A 23,447-nucleotide genomic window follows, 5' to 3' on the forward strand; every position below is an offset into this window, starting at 1 on the left:
TTTTTTTTTTTTAACAAAGTATGTTCCTTTGCTCATTCTACTGGGTGAACATTAGGCATAAAATAACTTTCTACCTCTTCCAGGTCTTCTCTCCCTGTTTGCAACAGACTTTGAAAAATCGCCTCTACAGCTCAGGCATCCAATCCTGCAGCCTCCAGTCTCCGAAAGAGCCGACAGGAGCACATCGAGCTGGAATTGATACTCAATTAGAGGTCACTTTAATGGGCAGGGAAGCTTTTTCTGCCCTCTTGTTCCTTTTTACCCTCAACTTCAGCCAATCTGTTTAGGTTAACACATCATCGACGCTGTGAGGTCACACTCGTGTTTCACTTAACGTTTAAAAAGCTTAAATTTTTGATGAAGAAGAGTGAACTGCAGTTCTGCCTCAGGCAGCAGAAAGGTCAGAAGAGGTCAGTGATTTGCTCCCTGCTGTGGTTTTTCTATCTAAACAAGGTTCTGACCCGCGTCTGCCCCGGGCTGCAATAGAAACACGGTGACCATTCTCGCACGTGTGTGGGTGTGTCTGGGCGGGGGGGGGGGGGGGGCTGCAATATTTGTACAAAAATCTGATTTCAGAATTCAGCGGTACTGATGATCAGTGTGCTTATATGCTGTTGAATCCAAAATGTTCCATTTCAGCTGCTTATATTTATAAAATGGTTTATATGTCCATGTTTCTCTGTTGGACAAAAGTGAGACTAAATATCTGAATATTTAAAAAATCTTTCTACATAAACGATAAAACTTAAGAGGTGTGTAAAATTAAAAATGCTTTCAGGATCCAGTAAGACAGACGAGGCAGCAGGAGGCCGGTGGTCCAGTTTTTCTTCTTCATTAGTGCTTGTCCCTGCGGCTGTTAAATAATATTAATGACCTCCAGCGTCACTATACTCGCTACTGCGCTCGGCTTTACCTCAAGTGATTTTATCGACTCCTGACCCTTCAGCGAGTTTGTGTGAATGCGTGTGTGATTATTCTCGGCGATATTATCAGTTACTTTAATAAGTTGATTAGCCGTGACTCGCTATCTGCTAACTGGATCTAGATGATGATGTTGATTGGACGGAGCGCCCCACCATCAATCTTTCTGATTGGCTAATAACTAAAATCCATCACAGGTCCATGTGTGCGCACGTGTGTGTGATTCTTGTTCACTCCATTTAATCTGCGTGGTTTAATTTCTTCCTCTTCTTATTTCTTGCTCTGTTTCCACACTTTCTTCTGTTCATTCATATCTTTTCTAAAGTTTTCATCGATTCAGCCTGTACGGTTCTTACATTCCAAGCTTTTCTTCTCCACTTTTTCAATAGCGCATAGATAACAAAGAGAATGAAGACTGAAATGAAAGAAAGACAGATTGCGCTCTGCACAACTGGACTGCTTCCACCCAGGAAGAACAAGAGTAAAAAGAAGTGTGTGTTTATTGATCGGCCCTTGTAACCACACTTAGGGGCAGTATTGATATTCGGGGTTACTGAAGCCAACAGTTCTTTGTTCAACAGACATTTACCCTCGGAATTCAGGAAGAATGACCCATTACAGCGCACAGAAAAACGTAAAGTACGCAGGGTATTGTGAGAATAAAATAAACAGCGGCTGCGTTTTTGTATAGCAGATTTCTAAACATGTGGTACGAATAAGGAAGAGAGTGCATTGTTGAATAACACTGTTATTTCTGCTGGTTGAAGTTATTTTCACTCGAATTAGAATTAAAGTGTTTGGAAGTGACCCGCCTGTTATAGTGCCCAATGATGTGAGCTGGCTAACCAGTTAGCCGCAGCCTGTTAGTCCCGATAGTTCCCTTGAGTTTCCTCTGATTAAAGTTGCTGGTGATTGCTGAAAGTTTCAGGATTCTCCGGAGTGTAATTGATTTTCCCCAAACACGCCGTTTGGTGCATTCATTGAAAATCTGTAAAATTGCTGACTTACTTGGCTTAGTGTGCCGAACGTGGGCAAAATTAGCGCCGCTGTCAGAGGCGGATGTCCAAGTCAGCACGATGTTATCGTGTTTAAAGTTACGGGGGCAGTTGTGCATCAGTTTCCGTGTGTGTTCGCAGAAAGTGGGAGAGGAAAGCTCACTGTTGTGAAACACCCTAATTAATTCCTGCCCGTTTTTTTATCTCGGACACACTTGTTGATGTGTGGTGCGTGTGTGTGTGTGGATGGTGAGTCTCAGGAGTTTTGGCTGTTGTAGAAACAATATATTGGTCTCTGCTTGGCCCAAAGACTAATTACTCAGAGTGACATGCCTACACACACACACACACACACGCACACACATACACACACACACACACACACACACACCACACACACACACACACACACACAACACACACACACACACAGGAGAGCAGGAGAGCAGCTCACTTAATAAAGAAACATAATTCCGTCCCTTTTTCCCAGCGCTCCCTTCACTTTGCAGTTCCTGTGTGTTGGTTTGTTTATGTCGGTAAAAAATGTATTGGTGATTATTTTGGATGAAACTGCAATAGATTATTTGTGTTTTACTTCTGCTCCCCTGTCTTCCTTTGCATTGCAGGAGCCATATACAATATTCCTCTTTATTTTCTTTAGTTTTTCAGTTTTTTTAAAAGCACCCTTTTGGGGGGACACACAGTAAATAGTGAGTTCTTGTTCCCTTAATGCCATGTGCCACACTTCTCCTGCTCTGATTGGCTGAAATCTCTTTGCTGTCTGCCCCTTAGGCCACAGTGTCAATTAGCCACAATGTCAAATTAGAGAAAAGCTTCTACTGGTGGATGTCGACCAATTCAGCCTGGCATACATCACAGGATGCTTCAAGCCGAGGCGGCTCAGTGGCTCCCAACGAGGCTAAATATGGAAAAGCCAAGATAATATCGTGAAAACATCGGATTATCTAAGAAAGCGATCCAAAAAACACTGAATCTTATGAGAAATAATCAGATATTTGACAATATATCTATTGACACTAATACGGGAAGTCAGTGTTTCATACTTGAAGTAAAACACGCACATTTTGCACACACACACACACGCACACACACACACACACACACACACACACACACACACATCCAGGCACCCAGACATGCACAGTCCAGTTGAAAGAGAGTTATATCATCATTTAGTTCTGTTTTACTTCCCGTATTTCCTCATTGGAAGCAGAAGATTAAACCTGCCTGGCCATTGGTCTTCATTTGGAACCAGAAACACTGCTAATGTTGTGTGTGTGTGTGTGTGTGTGTGTGTGTGTGTGTGTGTGTGTGTGTGTGTGTGTGTGTGTGTGTGTGTTTTGTTACATTTTATCAGCGTGTGTTGGTACTGTGGTCTTGTATTTCGTGTGTGTGCTGTGTAATTAGCCAGGTCAAGCTAATTGACCTTGCGGCGTGAGTGTGTGTTAGCCACAGATTGCTAATGTTAGTTGAGCTGAGGCTGTGAGCAGTGATGGATGTGTCTGAGTGCTCGCAGCAAAATCAGGGGGGAAAAGACGTGAACCTCGCAGGACCTTTTATGTAGAAGTGTTTTTGTTTTTTTTTCATCAGTCAGACCTCCAAGAAACCAGCAAATGCATGTTGCTGCATAAGCTACTTCCCATATCATCAATAACCACAGCCTTCCGTAGCGCTTAGCGAGTCATTTAGGAGCTTTAGAGGTTAAAATAACGGAGGATTATTTGGATTTAGCCCATATGCCATCATTTTCCAACTTCAGCTAACAAGCAGGGCAGATTTATTCTGGGCATCCCGCTCTGACCTGTGATCGGCCTCCTCAGGATCCTCTCTGCAGCAACAGTGTGCAGGGTTATCGATGCCTCGCGGTCACTGATGATTTATGCCGGGAAGCGTCCAGTCGGCCGGCTGCTGGAGAGGCTTTTTACAAATGATGAAACGATAAAAACGGGAAGTCATATTTCCTCACAAAGGCTTTATTTTTTTGAAAAATTAAGGCTGAACGGTGTAGATGGATGAGGCTTTAAAGTGACGATGGTGTTCTATGACTGCTATTGAATGGAGCACATCCTTAACAAATGTCCCCAACATCCCGCCTGTGGGGTGGACCCCCCCCCCCCTCTCTCACTCTCCCTCTCTGCACAAGATGGATGTGTGTGTGTGTGGCCTATGACAGTGTAATGTGTCCTGGCATACTAGTTGGGTTTATTAGCTGAAACTAGTTATTTCTGGGACCCCCTGTGAGTGTGTGAGTGTGTGTGTGTGAGCGTGTATCAGCAGTGATAGATGCTGTGTGGCTCTGGTTGATTTTGTTCATTTGTCAAATGGCTGGAGAAAGGGTTAATCAGCTGTGGTCTCTTTTTCTATTATACATCTCTCCATCTCTTCCCCTATGGTGTCTTTCTCTCCTTTCTCAATTTGTTCCTTTGCTCTCATTTGTGGTGTCATTCCCTCTCTCATCTCATTTTCTCCTCTTTCCTTGACTCTATTTATTTGCGGCTCGCTTGATTTATTCTCCTTTCGGTCCATTATATTTATCTTTATTGCGTTTCCCTGATTTGACACCTTCCTGTCTCACCAGAAACATCCAGAAATTTCACTTTACTTCACCGAGATCACAAAGGTGTTTTTTTCCAGCTGACTTTATTCATTCTAGGTCAGAGTTGCACCCAAGCTGTATTTTCATACTTGCTGTGACTCCTCAGCATTGTTTCTGTGCCCATCAGAGGCTCCATAAAGACGGAGAAGTTGCAGGTATGAAGTTCTTCACTTCAGTCTTGTGCAGTTTCCTCTTGTCATCTTCCTTTTTTGGGATCTAGCATCTGCTTTAAACACATTCGCCACACAATTATTTCAGATTCTCTTCTGAATGCATCCCTATTCCCTTTGATAATAACCTCTAAATCCTTTTATAGGCAGTTTAATCTATACATTTACAGATAAATATTTGACCACTGATTCTTCTGCGTCCTCTGAGCTGCATCAAACCCACTTTTAATCATCCCAGTGGTGTTGTTGGTGTTTCCCCCTTTCGTGCTGGGGTGTGGTGCTCATTCTGTGTGCTGGGGGTGGGGGTGGGGGGGTCATAGATCTACCCAGGATACCCAACAGAATGCAGCTTTCCCAATTTATGTCTGTTAACTAATTTTTTGTGCAGTTTTCTCACAGGGTGAAGGGGTTCGATGTGTTATGTTTAATTCGAAATTATATTATAATTAATTGTGTTATGAAAAATATTCCTTCATTTCCAGAATATATGTGCTCCGTCTCAAGAATAAAATTCCTTAAGGTCCAATGGAATTTTCACATTACTTGGGCCCTAAATAGACTGAAAAATAGGGAGAATGAAGGAGGATGGCGCATTAAAGAAACACACTCATCCACTCCGATCCATCCATTTCTGCTTGTGGAAATAAGGGTCTCCTTGTTGTCAGCTTGTTATTTTTTCCTCCCTTCTCCCTCACTTGGTCTCTCTCTGTTCATCTCTTCCTCGCTTGCCCCGTGTCCTGTCCGCTGCCGGCGTTCTGTCATGTGTGAAGGTATCGATTTGCCAGCATTTTAACCATCAAACTGCAGCTCAGCTTTTTAAACAATAACTGACGGACCAAGGGGTGGGGGAGAAGACAATGAAGGGGAGGAAATAATGGGAGGAAAATGGGGAGGAAAAAGGGAGGAAATAGAGAAAAGGGGAACAAGAACAGAAAGGGTGATATATGTGATTGTAGTAAGGTGAAAAATGAGGAGAGGAGGAAGAAGAATGATTTTTTTTAAAATGGAAAAATTATTTCTGTCACTACAAATATTGAGGGATGCCAGTAAGCACATATGTTGTTTGATCTACAGAAGGAAGCAAAAGAGGGAAGAAAGGGGACAATCAGAAACCCAAGTGAGTGAGGACATTTATCAAAGGTGAATGAAGAACATGAGACAGTAGAGAGATTCTCTTCCAGAGAAGAGAGAAAAACACACCTCTTTTGAGGTTCCATCACTATCGTACATATAAGACTGTCATCAAAGCAGAAATAGATGGATGGATGGATGGATGGATGGATTGATGGATGGATGGATGGATGGATGATGGATGGATGGATGGATGGATGGATGGATGGATGGATGGATGGATGTGTGGGTGGATGGATGGATGGATGGATGGGTGGATGGATGGATTGATGGATGGATGGATGGATGGATGGATGGATGGATGGATGCATGGGTGGGTGGGTGGATGCATGGGTGGGTGGGTGGATGGATGGATGGATGGATGGATGGATGGGTGGATGCATGGATGGATGGGTGGGTGGGTGGGTGGATGGATGGATGGAAGGAAGGAAGGAGGAAGGAAGGAAGGAAGGAAGGAAGGAAGGAAGGAAGGAAGGACAGAAGGAGTTGAGATTTGCAGGACTATGCAAGACAAAAGGGGCTAAATAGTGCAAACTGGGCCTACATACAAAGAGGATGGATGGATTTGATGGATCAAACGTTAAAAGGAAGAAAAACAGGCAGAGAAGTGGGAGCTTTGAAAAAGAGTGACTGAAAGACAAAAACCGGCAATTGAGAGAGACAAAAAAATAGTGTTGGTGTTGGTCCTCTTTATAGATTACTGTTTGTTCAAGCAAAGTTTGGCAGCATTGATCTTCTGCCAGCTCTGCATTTATCACAGTGTGTGTGTGCATGCGTGTGTCTGATCTTAACTGAAAGTAAGATCACACACACACACACACACACACACACACACACACACACACACACACACACACACACACACATCCACAGGGTGCTCAGGCCACTCAGTGGAGCATCTCGTCCTACTGGTGTGTGAAGACAATAAGAGAGATGGAGCAGGATGAAAAATCCATCCATCCCACTGAGAAAGAGAGAGAGAAGAGCTGCTCCATCACTGGAAGAAAAGCATCGGTCCTCGCTGCAGCTGCCTTTTATAACAAGTCCAAATTCGGTTAACGCCACATTTATATGTTCAGATTTTCAATTTCGCTTGTTGAAAACTCCAAATATGCAAAAGTCCAGAAGCTTGTTGAACTCTTCATTGAATGCATTAACACAACATTTTCTATGACAGTCCCTGCAGGTTTAACATGGAATGTTGTGTTCAATCTCTGAATTTTATCTCTTGGACAATAAATCAGGCTTGTTTCGCTTCCCTGAAGTGGCCATTTACAGCTCAGGGCTGAACACATCTACAGTTCCACGGACCTTTAATCCACTTTTAGGATCTCCCCTCCTCCTTCTCACCACCTCTGGTTCTGTGGTCTCGTTCTTCATGTCTTCCTCCTTTGCTCCTCCCTCAGCTCCCGACTTCACTGTTAATTAGTTTCAGAGGGAGAGAGGGGGTAAGAAGGGAGGGATGGGGGGGGGGGGGGGGGGGCGAGAGTTGGGGGAGAAAGGGGACAGATGAGGAGTGAGAGAACGCAATAAGAAAAAAAAAATTAAAAATATGCCTGATTTGGTCCATATTGGCAGTTACAAATTCAAATTTTGCCACTAATATAACTTTGAAAGAATAACAATTGTACTATTTTTAGTTTCAATACATTAGAAAAACATCACGGAATTCTGCATATTTAAACATTTTTTTTCTATTTTTTCCTGTGTTTGCTTCAGGGCTTCAGTCGCTCCCTTGAAAACATCTGTAAAAAAGGAATTTAACTTTTAATGTTTCATATTTGTTGTTCTCTATTTCAATGTTTTTCTTGTTCATCTAAACTTCAATTGGCCCATCGATCAAATATATAATAGATGCGATGGACCAGAATGTATAACGCACATTAAAACTTCATAGCCTGATAAAAGAAAATGTATTCCACACATTTGTTTCACTCTCTTTTGAAAAAGAGCTGCTTTTGGAAACGACGGTAAGACAGGAACCTGCTCTCCTCCCAGTTAGGACTTTAATTGGACGATGAGAGGTGTCCACAGGCCCTCTGAGGATGTTTTGTGTGTGTGCATGTGTGTGTGTCAGTGTTTCGATTTTCTCGCAGCGTCCCCCTCTCTCTTGAAGGCGGAGGTGTCGCCATGGTTAAGGTTGCCGTCGGTGACAGGACAGCAGCTGCTCTCTCGTCCCTTTTCTCTCTCTCTGTCTCTCCCTCTTCAGTGGTCCGGATGAAGGAAACTCAGGGGAAATCATCACTATGTTTACTCCCACCTCCCACCACCACGCCACCCACTATCCCCGTCCCACCACCCCCTGTTGTCTCCGAACCCCTCCCTCATCCCCATATCTCTGTTTTCCACCCCATGACGCTGGCTGTTAGACAGATAGACACCCCCCTCCCCAATTGTCTCTACTCTCTCTTGTAAATTCGTGACCTCCTCTAGCTTCTGAGGAGATGGGGGGTTGGGGGGGTGACTTGCAATTGGTGCTGATATGAGAACGGGGGGTAGTAAAGGCCAGACAATTGCTGGTGAGGGATGCGAAAGAGAAGGATGAAGGGGCGAGGAGAGAAGAGGCCTTGAGAGTGCGATCAATGCGATGTTCACCTGCCGTCCACCTCCCCAATTTAAAGAGAAGGAGCACTAACGATTTCCCCACATGGCTCCTCTGGACTGATGGAGGCAGAGAGGAAAGGATACACAGAGAAAGTAGAAAAATTAGGCCTCTCTGCAGCAATGCATATAGATGGGAGAAGGTCGCTCAGAAAATTAGTTTTTAATGGTAGAAAGCATGTAGTCAAAGCAGAAATGGGAGGAAAATGGAGCTGAAATGAGGCTTTTAATGCAGGAATGCATACAAAGGAGGGGGGGGGGGGGGTCTATTGCAGGAATTTAGATTACAAAATATGAGAACATAAACTTTATAGTAGATGAGTGAAAGAATGCACCTGGGGAATGCATCCTTGTGATGATATGTGTTTTACTGCAAACCAAAATGCTTGAAGATAGATGAAGTTTATCTGCTACCTCCCACTATGCAGGCAACTCAAAATGTCCACAAGCAGCACTGTTCTGGTGGCTTGGATCACCCGTCAGTCAGTCAGTTGTCCCGTCACTTCTCTGTAGCATTTTTATCAACCCCATGCTTCTACACACTGTCGTGCTTCTCCAAACACTCACTGGTACAGGAGAATCCACATGCTGCTCAGGAATGGTCCTGTCTTCACCTGCTGTCCCTTATATGGGTGTTTATTGGCTGAAAGGGTACAGGATTTTCATTGACAGCTGCAAATTATCGTGGAATATTTTTCAGTTGTATTATAAAATATAGTATTTTTTATATGCCTGTTAAATCCACACATGCGACATCATTTGCAAAGACGCCTGGCTGAAGGTCGGGCCTGCATGGACGTCTCTGTGAATGCAGATGTGCGATTCAGTACAGTCTCTGTCCCTCCTCAGTGCTGCGTCAATATGTCTCTGTGCAAATGTCAGCTGATTCCTGGGTATTTCAGGTCCTGGAGGCCGTAGCGACTCAGAATTTGAATTGACCGTGTGTCATTGTCATAATATCAAAGCTACAATAAGACACACTGATACGTCTGTCTGCTCCTCCTCCTCCGCCTGCTCACGCTCTGACATGTGTGAGTATTCATGTTCCTGCTCTCCTGCCCTGACCTGTCAGCGCTGTCAATGATTGTTCTTCTCTCTAATTGCAGTCGAAGAGGAGGAACAAGAATGAGATGGAGGGACCCCTCAGCCCAGCGCTGTGACGGCGTGCAGAAGTAAGAGCACGATGGGTGCTGATCATGTGGCGTTTAACATCAGTAACTAGTTTTGCACCGACCAACACTGGGGAACTAGTGTTAGTATATATTAATGTTTTATAAAGTGAAGACATTTGAAAAAACAAAAGATTTCTGAATAATGAAGCATATGAAAATTATATTTTCAGTGTTTTTTTGTGACCTAGGTCCAAATGGGGATTGTGGTTTTGTGTTTATGAGTATCTTGTACTGACACGCTTGCACATATTGATTCATTTTATGCGATTAATGGTAGCACGCCGCTCTGGTCCGCTGGTATCAGACTGAATCCTGCTGTGCGTCATAGCTGCGGTGCAGTTTAGTCTGCCTTGTGTGCAGGTTCGCTGGTTGTTATCAGCGCTCCTCTCTGTCTCCCTGTCTGATGATGTGTTTGCTGTTGACCTTTAAACAACTCTGTCCCATCATCCTTCTCTTTGGAAAGCACACAGGGACGAACACACAAACACACCCACATGCATGCAAATGGGTTTCTGTTAGCACGACAACACACAGCCAACAAGTAAGAATATGAACACACACACGCACACACACACACACACACACACACACACACACACACTGGTACAAACACAAAGATGTGAACAAACGCAGACGCATCACTGTCTCAGCTTTGTTGGTAATGAGGCCTGTCATCCTTCCACACAGCCTCTCTCCCTTTTTCTTGCTCTCTTTCTTTTTTCATTGATCCACTAACAGATCCCCAATATAACACTTTTGCTGTGAGAGCCTCCTTTTCCTCCTCCTCCTCCTCCTCCTCCTCCTCCTCTACCACCACCTCGACATGCATCCCTCCGGACCATTTAAAAACCCACCACCACTTTCTCTCTCTCCTCTCCTCCATCTCTTTCTGTCCGAGTCTCTCTATCGCCTTCTATTTCTCTCCGCTGGCCTCGGACAGTCTTGTTATGTCTTCTGACAAACGGAGAAGAGGTTTCTCGGCGGCGTGCTGAGGAGAGGCGGCGGATGGTTAAAGGTGGGAGTTTGTGCATCCGTGTCCATCTCACCTGCTCGTCTCGTTATAGAATAAGCTGAATCAAACACAGTACGTGCACCACTGTTAATGTTCATATATGATCAGGCACTGATTTTAAAGAATGCAAATTGGTTTATGTTCAGGCCACAGTGCGGCTTGTATTTTTAGTGTTGGAAGGGAACAAAAGGAAAGTTATAGGAGATCACAAATCCTGCTCTGAGCCATATTACAGATGCTGACTCTAAAAGAATTTGAAGACTCACAGTCACAGTCGGTTTGTTGCTGTTATGTGTGAAAAGGGAAATAAAATTAGCCTTTCTGGTGGCATAAACCTGATGAGAACCAAATCCCGTCAAAAGCGTCGAGCTGCTTTTGCTGTTTTGACATTGAGTGAAAATCGGGATTATTAGTGTGATTCACAGAGATCTGACTTTTCAAAGGAGCGCGAGCGTTGATTTATTTCACTGTTCTATTTTGACTTCCTGTCTTCCTCTGGAGGTTTCTGTTCGGCTCTGACCTTTGTGTTCCAAGATGTTTTCCTCCCCTGTGTGTGGGTGAAGGTGTGTGTCTGTGTGTACGTGTTGTAGAAGAGAGGAAAACAAATCACCCGCTGTAGTTCTCATTAGCAGCAGTTTTGTGTCAGCGCTGAGAGATCAGTTGTCAGCTGGCGGCTTCCTTGGCAGCTTCACCTTTTACCAACGATAATTACATAGTTTAACGCCAGCATATCTCAAACTGTGGCTGTGGACCCAAAACAGGCCCAAATGTGACATAAAACAAGGACGCAGGACAATACTGAGGACAAGGATCAAAGCCTTTATAGGAAGGAAGGAAACCTTCTGGAACCCTTTGAAAATAATACAAGACCACAGATGTATTTTTTTTTACCAGTGCATTTATTGTAGTAAAACAAACCTTTTGGCACTTTTTTTGTAGGTATAAAGAAGGAAAAGTGACCATCTATTATGTCCACTGAGGAAGACTGAAATGCTTCATTTAGATTGAAATGCTACCAGAGGTTTGAACCACCCGAAGTCACAAGATTAAAGAGAAGAAAACCATAAAAAAGACAAAAGATCAACTGTCAGAATAAACATTAAGACTAGGAGACACTACAGCATTTTCCTTGAAATGACTGGCAGTGTGAACTAAGCAGGCGTAATTATGAACACTCATAAAGGGTTTAGTGGCGGTAACACAAAGTACAACATTTAAGATCATTACACTGACAATGGCAGCATTTTGAGCACTTCAATATTAATAACTGCATGTAGTTTTCCTCCTCTGATATTCAATCTGCATGATTTTTGCATATGATTTAAAAAAGATAAATAAAGTGAGAAAATGGCACTTTCTTTGCATATGTTTGCAGAAGACAAAGCAGTTGGCAATAAGAGGTGGAGGAGCTACACAATTCTGAAAGTGCAAGTTTGCATCATAATCCAAATCACAGTTTTGGTTTTAAATACAAAGTCAACCACATTATCAACAAGAGAACAACAGAATTGCCTCGTTCTTGTTTATGCTACAGTTAAATTTAAATTGTTTTGGTCTGCTTTTTGTTTTGAGGAAAATTCTTGGAAAACAACCAACTCTAAAAATATTTCATCTCACACATAAAATATTTTTTTTCAATTCTTGGAAACATTATAAATGGTTGCATTTCTTTGCATTAATACCATCAGCTTTGATGACATCAAAAACATCCCAAGCAGCTTTTCCTGCATGCGAGTGTACAGCCATGCATGTATGAATTTGGCCACCACAGAAGTAAACTTGTAATCTGACGTTCCACAATAATCCTAATTTCTTTGTTCCAAGAGCACCGTTCACCAACCCTCCACCTCCACCACGAAGGGCTCTTTAACGTGGATCCTGCCGCTGTTGACGATCACGCACTCGTTGTACGGCAGGTTCCTGTCGTTGGTGTCTTGAAGCTCGACGGTGTGAAATACAGACTGTCAGACACAGAAGCATTCTCACTCAATTCTCGAGATCATTTAAATTTAATCCTTAATACATGCAGACCTATGTATGTCAGAAAAGTGTGAGGTATCAATCTTTAATGATGAGGTGTAATTAGTTTTAATTGATTGACAATTTAATGCAAATCACCACCCCCTGCTGGCAGGAAGATGTATTACCTCTCAGACATGCGCAGGTTCTAATGTAATTGGACTATTATGTTCAGCTGACCTCATGCATGTGTGCACCTAGTTGGCAGCTTGCAATCGCCGTAAGTAGTTTTTGTCAAAATGTTTCTCCATTAACCTTGCTGCTCTACTTAGAATAAAAACCCAAATTTTGCCGAGGCTCCACCCACCATCCCATCCAGAACTTTGCCAAATACCACATGTTTTCCATCCAGCCACGGTGCCTTGGTCGCCAGGATAAAGAACTGGGACCCGTTGGTGTCTGGACCGGCATTGGCCATGCTCACCTGGTAGGATCAAACACATGATTCTCCTTAATCAAAAATGGGGTAAATTTGGTTTGAGTCGCCAATGGATGGAAATGTTTAATCCTGTTATCTGAGAGCATTCTCTCAGAACTCACCCAGCCTGCTCCGATATGCTTCAGCTTGAAGTTCTCATCTGCAAAAGTTGTCCCATAAATGCTGTGACCTGTGCAGAAAAGGGAAATTAATTACAATCACAATAACTAATGGTGCGCTAATTTTCTTTTTCTAAAGTCTATTAAAATAACAAAAAACAACCAAGACATGCAGGTATTTCACCTCCACTTCCATCCCCAGCTGTGAAATCTCCTCCCTGGATCATAAAATCCTTGATGACTCTGTGGAACTTGGTCCCCTTGTAACCATAACCTTTCTGTGGAGATGAGGAGGGAAATCACCAACAGCCAGCGGCATAAGGTTACACAACAATCAACCAAATAAACCAATCCATCCAAAATCAATTAGTCAATCAATCAACAAGCATAAAGCCACAATAAGCAATAAAAAGCCACCTACTTCTCCAGTTGCCAGGGCAACAAAGTTGTTGACAGTGCGTGGGACCACGTCTCCAAACAGACCGATGACGATCCGACCCACCTCGTGACCGGCCACGGTGACGTCAAAAAAGACCTGGACACAAACAAAGCTGATCGTCTGATCAAAAGTGTCCGAAAACTTTGGATTTTCGCTTTATGCTTTTTTCCCCCCTGATTATTCGTTACACTTTTAATTTGACCTCTTCGATCGATTTTGTTTTGTTAGAAGAGTTTTAGTTGTTTTTAACCTGCAGGAATGCTAAATGAAACTACCCTGCTGCAGTCTTCATTATGGACATGAATGGAATTCCTTTTGTGTGTGCGCATCTGCGCGTGAACGGCCGAGAGCGAACGCGCTGCTTCATCGGAATGGACACGTGTGCAGCTGAACGTGCGTGCGGGAGGGGTAGAGCGGGTCTAGCGTGTTCTGGAAAGATCGGTGCGTAAATTTCTTGAGGTCCAGTCTTCCAAAACAAACATCCATATCGTTTACAATCGCCACGTATGTGCACGTAGCGGTTCGCCGCACGAAGAGGACGGAGCAGCGTCGGATTCACGCACGCAGCAGCATCAGCACCCACCTTCTCAGTGACCTTCGGTCCTCTCCGCGGAGCCGCCGCGCCTGCGGATTGCAGACAGGCGGCAGAGACGCAGAGGACCGCAGGCAGGATCATCCGGAGTTCCATGTTTAACCGGGGAGATCAGCGGGAGCAGGCCCCTGGTGCTGCAGGGAGTCACGGCGACGAGGTGGGGGGCGCGAAGGAGAGGAATTCACGAAGATTCGCAGCGGAGGGGCTGGTCGCGACGAAGCTGCGTCACCAAACCACGCCCATATGAACTTGGCCCCGCCCATGAAAGAAAAGAGAAAGCGAAAGTCATCGCGACTATGTTATCTGATGTTAATCTAAGAATTCTCAATATGAATGAAATAAATGAATAAATTAAAATTAAGAGTTGGTTCCAGGGAGAACATGACTGCGTTTCCCCGCAGATCACGTGATTCGTCTGTAACGTCCCAGGGTGTAAAGAAAGGTTACCTGTTTCAGCCGACCTTTAACACCCTGAATTGATAGAAAGGTGTGTTTCCTCGTTTGTAGTAATAAGCAGAATGTTATAGCTGCCTGTCTGCCTGCACACACCTGAAGGAGCAGCTCAGCAGGACACAGGTACTGAATATAAAGGGGACATTCAGCTCACATTTGATTTCCACATGAACAGTCCATACAGGCACAACAGCATCATTTAACTAAGCAAATTAAGCATTGCTTATTCAAATCATGTTGTACTTTTAACTGCAATATGTCAACTTTAAGCTTCATGATCTTAACTGTAATATTTTCTTTACAATATTAACTCCTGTATTACTTCTCCTGCATTTGAGTTCTGGTAATTTTTGACGCTTCTATGACAAAAGAAAGAACATTCACGGTTAAAAATGTTTGTTTTTGATCCTTGTTTTGTTAAATGACGGCACACTCACTCAATCTTGTCTCTCTAGGTGACGTGGTATTATAGAAAATTCAAGTCGCCGCTAGAGCTAATATGCTGATTCCACGTACACTTTTCTTAGGATTTCTTTTTTCTTATTAAACTCATGTAGTTTTATCTACCAATGGTGCTACTAAACTTATGTGGAACCATAGTGGGTCTACATGTCAATATATATTTCTAGCACTGGGATAATCTATAATAAGCAGTTTTTGGCAAGAGAATGAAAGTAATTAATGAAGTCGGTAGACCAGGATCAGAGCTTTACAACACTTAACTGCATTAAAAACTCCTCAGTGGAGCTCAGCTTCAGCTGCAGGAAATAAAGCTGAAAAAGAGAATATAAGTCCCTGCTGAATACATGTCTATAGAGATGAATTATAATAGTCAGCCTTCCGTGACCTTAACACCACAGCTGGGACACACACACAGACACACACACAGAGTTATCGGCCTCCTGTCAAAGCAGGCCATCCATTCGTCTTTTCTTCCCGCCACCGGCCGAATTAATTAAGCAGAAATGTAAACGTTTTAATTGAATGTCAAAGCAGGACCTTAACAACATGCTCCTATGTAAATGAAAGTGACACTGTTCTAAACCTGCATGTTTATATCTACGAGAGTCTTTCCCAACAAGGTTAAGTGTGTGTAAACGAACAAGGGACATGCCAAAGTTTTAATTGAATTACCATCAGTTATGTGCTAACTAACCCTGGTGGATTTAAACCTACTACATTCTTAATTAGTGCAAGGAACCAAACCTTTACATGCTGGTACTGGGTTTCTACACATTTATGTCTACAGATTTATTTTGATTGATATTGTGTTCTGTTGTTTTATGCTAACACAAATGAACCACAACAGGAAGTAATAACACCCCTAAAATGCATATTGATATGGATGCAAAATATGGACTCAGTGGTTCCTGTTGGATACTGATGGTTCTTATGGTTGAACATACTTAGAGGCTCTTCTGTGGGGGCTTGGGTTCAGCTGTGCCTCAAAAAATGCTGACATCAGTATCTGTACATTATGAACCGTGCTACAACGTTTGAGACCCAAACGGGCGCTCTGGAGCTCAGCAGCAAGGCGTGGGGGTCGTGATGGCTCTCTCTCTGTTGAGACTTATTGTTGAGTTTATTTTGTTCCTTAGACCAGCACGTTGAATATACGTACATGACATACGATCATATAAGCACCAATTCTTGAGATGTGGATCCAAATCCAAAGTGTGTAAACTGACATTTCTCCAACAGAACTGCAAAGGCACAAACAATCTGGCGGGCAGTTCAGAGATCTCTCTTGCATGTGGTCTCGGGCTCATTTTTCACTTACAGTGCAACTGTTTGAATCGATTTCCATAATTTATTCAACTGTAAACTCATTTTAATGTTCCCTGTGTTTATGTGGAGTTTAAATGTAAACAGCAGCTCTGCAGCGCTCTCACGTGAAGAATACACCGCTTTGCTAAACCAACTCTTGTTAATATTGTGTTTTTCCCCCTTCCTTCAGCCGTCTAAATAATTAGCTTTTGTTGTAGAAAATGATGAATTTGGGCAGTTAATTTATTGATCGGCCGGCTCCTCCGATGTGCTTTGCTTTGGAAAGCCATTAATCAATGGATGAAAACACCTAATTCTCCGCCTGCTTGGATGTCCCCCCACCCCCTCATCTTTTATGCTTCTCAGATTATCCCCAGTTACAACATGGAGACGAGTTTAATTATGGACTAATGATGATAACGAGTGCAAGATGGAAAAATAATAGTTTTGGTACATTTAGAATAAAAAGGGGTCTAGCTAAAATTTTATTTTTAAAAGGATTAATGCCTCCTAATCTCCATTATCAAATGAGTTACTGTGATTGCACCCTTAACATGTGGTAAAAATAACTTATAGAAGCATAATTCCTTATTGTCTGGCCTATATAAATACCTTTAATGTCATGTAAATAATTACTCTGCCATTGCTTGTTTCTAGTAAATGTTTGGTTTGTTTTTTAATTTGCTCAAACCTTTTGTGAGAATCTAACATATCCAAATTGGTTTGTCACACAAAAGTCTCCATACTGAGAAAACACAGCTGCGGTCCAGTAATAAAGGTGTTTAATAAAGATTTCACTGGGGATCTGCTGAAGACTGATGCTGTGGTTTCTGGAGTCACACAGCTAAAATGTCCTAAAAAGGCTAAATTTGTGAGCTCTGCTTTTCAGACATGCATTGTTTCCATTCAGCAACAGACGCTTCTGTTTCCACAGATATTAGAATTTTTATCAAAATGTATTATTACTCATTAAAGCATGCAGACCAAACATGTAAAATCTGTTTCAAGCTTTCAACCACTCCATGGTGCATTTTTAACTATTACCATTGAATGGGATGATATGATGAAAAGCTGGGATTTGGAATCCCAACCCTGTGGTTCCCCACTGACCACCGCTGGCCCTGATCCTGTGACGTCATGTCGTAGCTCCACATTCCACTTCCCTGAAAAAGTCGCTTCAAGCCGACAAGAGTTCATTTTCAGACGCTTATGTTTGTGTTTTTGTTCTTTATCAATCCACCAGAGGTCCCAAGGATGACAAATGGGTCCTGTCAGGGCGACGCCAGTCATAACACACACACACTCTCGCGCACGCATGCACACACACACACACGCACGCACACACACACACACACACACACACACACACACACACACACACATGCACGGTTCCGTTTTTAGACATTTAGCTCAAGTTCTTATCCGGAGCAACTTACAATGACTGATGTATACACACTGTATCCTTTACATGCCTCTGTGTTGTGTGTGTGTGTGTTTGTGTTTGTGTGTGTGTGTATGAGTGTGTGTGCGCGCACACATGTCTGTGTTTGAAAGAAATAAAGAGAGAGTAGTAGATGGGTGGGAAAAGCTAGGGGTCATGGATAACAAGTCGGCCCTAGAAACACAATGAGTCTGGTTGTAATCAGTCTTATCAGTGCACGAGCACACATACACACACAGAATTAAAGTGATAAAGAAGCTGAGGTGAGCTGACAGCAGAACGACCACCTACAAGTGCAGTAATAATAACAAATGCTGTAATGATAATCTCAGCTGTACATTGACAAACGGGTTCAAAGTTCTCTGGATGATGAACGAATAGAAAGAAGAGGATGATGCAGGTCCTGAAAGAAAATACCCTCAAGTTTCCATGAGAAGAGACCTCTTGTGGTCGTCATAGTAAATTCATGTTCTGTCTGTAAATTGAGAGTGATGCACTTTTCCAGCTTGGCAAAAACTAAGGCCTCAACCAGACTGCATAAATCCAATGAGATTACATTCTAATAACCCCCCCGGCCCAGCATGCAGTCTTTGGTGATGACCACTGTCGCGATAGAGAGGCAGCTGGCAGTGTGAAGGACATGTTGTTCCACCTTTAACCCTTCCACTCCCCCATTAACACATATTCAGTCCATTGCTATCCAATAATCTGTCCACCAGTTTGAGCGTACCTGTAGATTAAATGTTTCAAGGTGATAAACTGAAGGACGTGAGGCTTTATGTTTGGATTAACCAGACAAGGCATCACTAAACATTAAAAACTCAGTCCCTAAATGCATAGAAATATGTTTTTAACTTTTTAGAAAATGCAGTGTTCTGTAAGGACAAATGACCAAATTATATCAGTTAGTCTCTGCTGTTCCTCTAGTATCAGCAACAAGCAAGGTTGCCACGGAATTATAACTAGTCTAATAATAGGGTTCTATCTTAGATCCAATCGACAAAATGTAAGATATCACTGCAGGAATCAAAGGCAGCCGTGTTGTCAGAACACACTGTTTACTTTTGCTTAATGTCAATAAAAAGCATTTAAATCTAATAAAATGGGAGAAAAGGAACAGGGATGGCCAACAGGAAGGCGGAAAACAGACCGGAATGTGAAAGTCAGAGAAAAGGGAAAAGGAGGAGAAACGATGGAGAAGTAGCAGAGGGAGAAATAATATGTGTGAATTAGAGAGAGGAGGGGAAGAGAGAGAGCGAGAGGGGGTGGGGGAGAGAGACTGAGAGACAGAGGGAGAGAGAGCGCAGTGCCTCAGTAGTTTTGGCTACGGATACGCTCAGCGCGCAGCGAAGTGTCCCGGCTCACCTCGATGGTTCAGCGCAGCCCGGAGGAGGGACGAGCCTTCCTGCCGGAAATCAGCACCGAGGAGCCGTCGTTCACGACCTGAGAGCAGTAAGCCTCCTCAACAACTTATGCATTAAAGCCTAAGAAACGGATAGAGAAAATAACTAATGGAAAACACGGACAAACGTCCAGGCGCTTTCTTTCCGCTGGCCGCTGCCTCTGTCCGGCCAGGGATCTATCACCGACCCGCTGATGGACCGGTCAAGACCGGTCCAGTCTATTAATTAAGGACTGAACTTTTTTTGAAAATGTATCTGTGGCGTTCTCGACTTTAGCTTGTAGTTTTGTTTCTTGGTTATTTGGTGCGGGTTTTTTCTGCGCTTCCCTTCTGGCGCGCTCCAAGGTTCGCAAAAGAGCGCAGCAGAGCCGGACTGACGTCGGAGGGTCAACCGGGCTGAAGTCACTGTTGTCCGTGGTTTTATTGGCTGTAGCGAAGCGCAAACACGTCCTTCTTTCTGAAAGAATCCAACATTTTACCTTCTTTTTACGGGGGATTCTTGAGGTGCAAAAGATAAAATACACTTTTATTTAAAAAATACCTATACATCCACATGTCTCGAACTGGTCTACACGCTCTTTAAAAAATATTCCGACCAGAAGCAACCATCTCATCTTCAGCCTGTTGAAATGTCGACTTTAAATCCAATTGCTTATTTAAAATCTGAAGGCGCAGATTTAAGATTAAGACAATAACAGTGCATTTAAAAAAAAAAAAAAACAAAAACGAGTTTCTGTGAGAAAAAGTTGCATGTGTGCAGGAAAAGACCAAAGACTTCAAGACCTAAAGGTTAAAAACTTGTCATGACCAATGCAAAGACCAGGGTGAAGTGAGCTGCTCATCAAAGGAAAAAATAGATATGCATAGCTGTGATTCATTCCAGGTACAATTTAAAATAAATCCAGCTTTACAGAGTCTCACAAAATGCCCTGAAGTTCATTTTGTGTTTGCCTTTAACTGCAATATGAATCAAACTTTACAAGTTTGACTCCTGACGTGTGGCGTCGATGATGACTGTCTGTTCTGTCTCCCCTCAGCCGCCGGCGGGCAGCCATGCTGAAGCCGGGCGACCCGAGCGGCTCAGCCTTCCTGAAGGTGGACCCGTCCTACCTGCAGCACTGGCAGCAGCTCTTCCCTCAGGCCCAGCTGAAGGCTCCCCTGGTGCCGCCGCTGCCACCACCTGATCGCCTCTCTATCCCTGTGGACAGCCTGCGCCCTTCCCGCCTGCACAGCCACCTCCTGGCCTCCACACACTGCAACACCTCCTCTTCTTCCACATCCTCTTCCTCAACTCCTTCCTCAGCTGTCGCAGCAGCTCTCACGCAGTCCTCCTCCATCTCCATCTCCACCTCAGTAGGGATCTCCCATCTCCCTGTTCCCCAGCAGATTGCACTTTTCGGGCAGGCGTTAGCCCCGGTGTGTGTCGGGCCTGGCGGTCCTGGAGGAGGAGCAGGAGGTGGAGGAGATCTAATGATGGTAATCCCCCCAGAGAACCAGGATCACAATCCAGCAGCGGGACTTCTCCAGCAGGCAAAGGAGCAGAGCTGTGGGGGGGTCAGCGTGGTGTCATCAAGCCTGAAGAGCAGCAGCAGCGGAGGAGGAGGGGGAAGAGTGGAGGACGGAAGCAAAGCCGCAGCATCCAGGCTCAAGCTGACGTCTGAGGAGCTGGACTACTACCTGTATGGACAGCAGAGGATGGAGATCATCCCCCTGAGCAACCAGACCGGAGAGGTCAACAATCGTACGTAAAACACCCCTCAACATCCACACACGGAGCGCCAACATTGGTTTTTAATTAAACGATCTTCATAAAGTACTTTTTCAGGAAAAACAGTGTACACGTGATCCATTTAACCTTTGACCTCACAATTGTAATTTCGTTTTCTTGCATTCACTCCTTTGAATTTTATTATATTTAGAGTTTTCACAGTCGTTGACCATTTTCTACCTATTATTTCCGACTACAACAGCTATATAATGATTGTATATTTATCAAAAAATATTTGATCAAGGTGTTAATTAAACATTTATTAATCCTTTCTATAAAATTAAAATATTTGCGCCATGAGAAACCTACAAATCATGTAAATATATATATATACAAATAAAAAAATATTTCTTAAATGTTTTCACATAATGCCCTGGTGCATTTTACATTTATTATAGTTGCAAATACATTTTGCACATTATTTGAACTTATTTTTTTAAATAAAGAATGATCACATGTCAGGCCTTAACAGCTAACTTATGAATAAATTGAAATGTTCTAATGTAATAACGAGAGCATTGGTGATTTAACCAGATTCAGCCTGTTTTATGCAAATTTAAATTAAGAAATGTTCCTGAAAGCCTGTGGTAGCTGAGAAATTATTATTAAAGAACATTTTGGTCAGTTGCACACTTGTCGGGCGGAGCTGCGGGAGGGTGATGGAGAGGCAGAGGTGAGAGATCAGCAGCCGGGCCAGGGGTTCAAGTCCTCAGACAGCAGCAGGAGCACCCAGTTAATATTAATTAGGCCTCATTTAGATTTTATGCTAATAACAATCTGAGTTCTCTTCTCCTGTGGAACTGATATTTTCTTTGTGCACAAACATTAATCTCAATTAAACTCGGTTTAAAGCGATCGATTAATTGCATATTTATTATACGTTTTCTTTAATTGATCCTTAACCCCTATAAAACCTACTCAAATTGTTCATAAATTAATCACCGCCCGCAGCTCCACAGTTGCACTGCGCAACAATGTCTGCGAAGTCATTTAAAATCATATTTCGTCAATGAGGGGCGAGTGTGTGTTTTATTGACAATGCGCGGCCATGCGTTTCTCTTTACGCAGTCCTGGTCAAAGCCTCCTCAGGAGGGCTCAGAGGTCCAGCTGAGTCTTCAGAGGGTCCGGTTACTCCTAAAAACCGTGACAGCTCGCACTCCTCGGTCCGTTTGTTCAGCCACGTCACAGGCAGCCGCGCTGCACCCAGAACACTCTTGTGTCTCTTACTTTGGTGTTTAAATCATCATCATCTGCTCTCTAAGGGAGCGTGAAAAGAGACTCTGCTTGCGTCGAACCCGATTTTCTCAACTGTTTATCTCAAGAGTTGGACTGTGATTCCACGCTTTTTTGATTCAAATGGATTCAAATTGCCAGCGGTGTCGTTTATATGTCTGTTTTTATGCTTTTTTGGGGTCTTATACTTGGGCAAATACGTTTCTTTAAATTCTAAATGCGACATTCTTTCAATCATTTGATTTATTTTTCAGCATCTTTAACCTTTTAAACGCGTTTCCATTTTCGAGTGTTTTAATATCGCACCGTAACGCACAAACATGAAGTCGCATCAAAACTTTAGAGTTTATTATGAACTGAGTGCCTTTTCCTTTTTCAGTGTCTCTGTGTGTGCGAGTGCGTGCGTTTCAGCGGTGATAAAACGGACCATCAGCAGTAATCTGCGTCGATACGCGCCGGCAGGACCGATGAGGGATGGAGGGACAAGCAGGAATTAATTGCTGTATATAGTTTTGTGTTGGTAGAGGGAGAGAGAGAGACAGAGAGAGAGGAAGAGAGACGGAGAGACGGAGAGAGATGGAGAGAGAGAGAGTGAGGGTGGGGGGGATCGATCCGGCACACAGGGCCGCTATTTATCATCCCAACACTGTTGTATTGAGGTCTCTGGTGTGCAAGTGTGTGTGTGTTTGTGTGTGTGCGTGTGTGTGTGTGCGTGTATGTTTGTCTGTGCGCATGTTAGAACAAGTGAATAAAGCAATCACGCGCACACTCCCTCATGCGTCACTGTCCGCAATAATTAATTACATTGATAATAACGCAAGCAAATAATAATAATAATATAGAATATAAAGAAAAACAAATTAAAGATATTAATAATTATTTCACATCCCTCAGTTTTGTGCGTTTTAATTTTTGTTGGAATTCTTATTATTGTTCCCGCATTTTAAAGCGGCCATTATACTTATTTTCTAGATTTTACTATTTCCTTTTACTGATTTTTTTTTTTTTACAATTTACTTTTTTTTATGAAATGTTTTATTAAATATGACCTCCATATTTTAAAGACCTTTCGTGAGAATTTTGAATTAATGTGGATCATTAAAAAATAAAATCGAAAGAGAGTTAAATATACATCGAGAAAATTGTATTTATTTATTTATTTTTTAAAAGAAGGCTA

At 43.0% G+C, this 23,447-nt stretch overlaps 2 protein-coding genes across 3 annotated transcripts in view; one reads left to right on the forward strand and one right to left on the reverse strand.

Annotated features, from left to right (window-relative positions):
* Positions 1 to 11,497: 11,497 nt before the first annotated feature.
* ppic (peptidylprolyl isomerase C) lies at positions 11,498 to 14,429 on the reverse strand. Its single transcript, XM_057033731.1, has 6 exons — positions 14,198 to 14,429; positions 13,597 to 13,710; positions 13,360 to 13,453; positions 13,179 to 13,246; positions 12,946 to 13,062; positions 11,498 to 12,580 (listed from the first exon to the last, which is right to left on the reverse strand). The coding sequence occupies exons 1-6, from the start codon at positions 14,300 to 14,302 to the stop codon at positions 12,452 to 12,454; spliced, it is 627 nt and encodes a 208-aa protein (XP_056889711.1). The 5' UTR covers positions 14,303 to 14,429; the 3' UTR covers positions 11,498 to 12,451.
* A 4,746-nt stretch (positions 14,430 to 19,175) lies between these two features.
* Positions 19,176 to 23,447, forward strand: part of prdm6 (PR domain containing 6) — a 42,442-nt gene continuing 38,170 nt past the window's right edge. For both annotated transcript variants that reach the window (XM_057033580.1, XM_057033581.1), the window contains exons 1-2: positions 19,176 to 19,319; positions 20,307 to 21,010. In XM_057033580.1, the coding sequence (XP_056889560.1) occupies positions 20,323 to 21,010 (688 nt within the window). In that variant the 5' untranslated portion in view covers positions 19,176 to 19,319; positions 20,307 to 20,322. The remainder of the gene's footprint in view (positions 19,320 to 20,306; positions 21,011 to 23,447) is intronic.

Source organism: Takifugu flavidus, chromosome 5, assembly GCF_003711565.1.
Source record: "Takifugu flavidus isolate HTHZ2018 chromosome 5, ASM371156v2, whole genome shotgun sequence".
In the NCBI taxonomy this organism is placed as follows: Eukaryota; Metazoa; Chordata; class Actinopteri; order Tetraodontiformes; family Tetraodontidae; genus Takifugu; species Takifugu flavidus.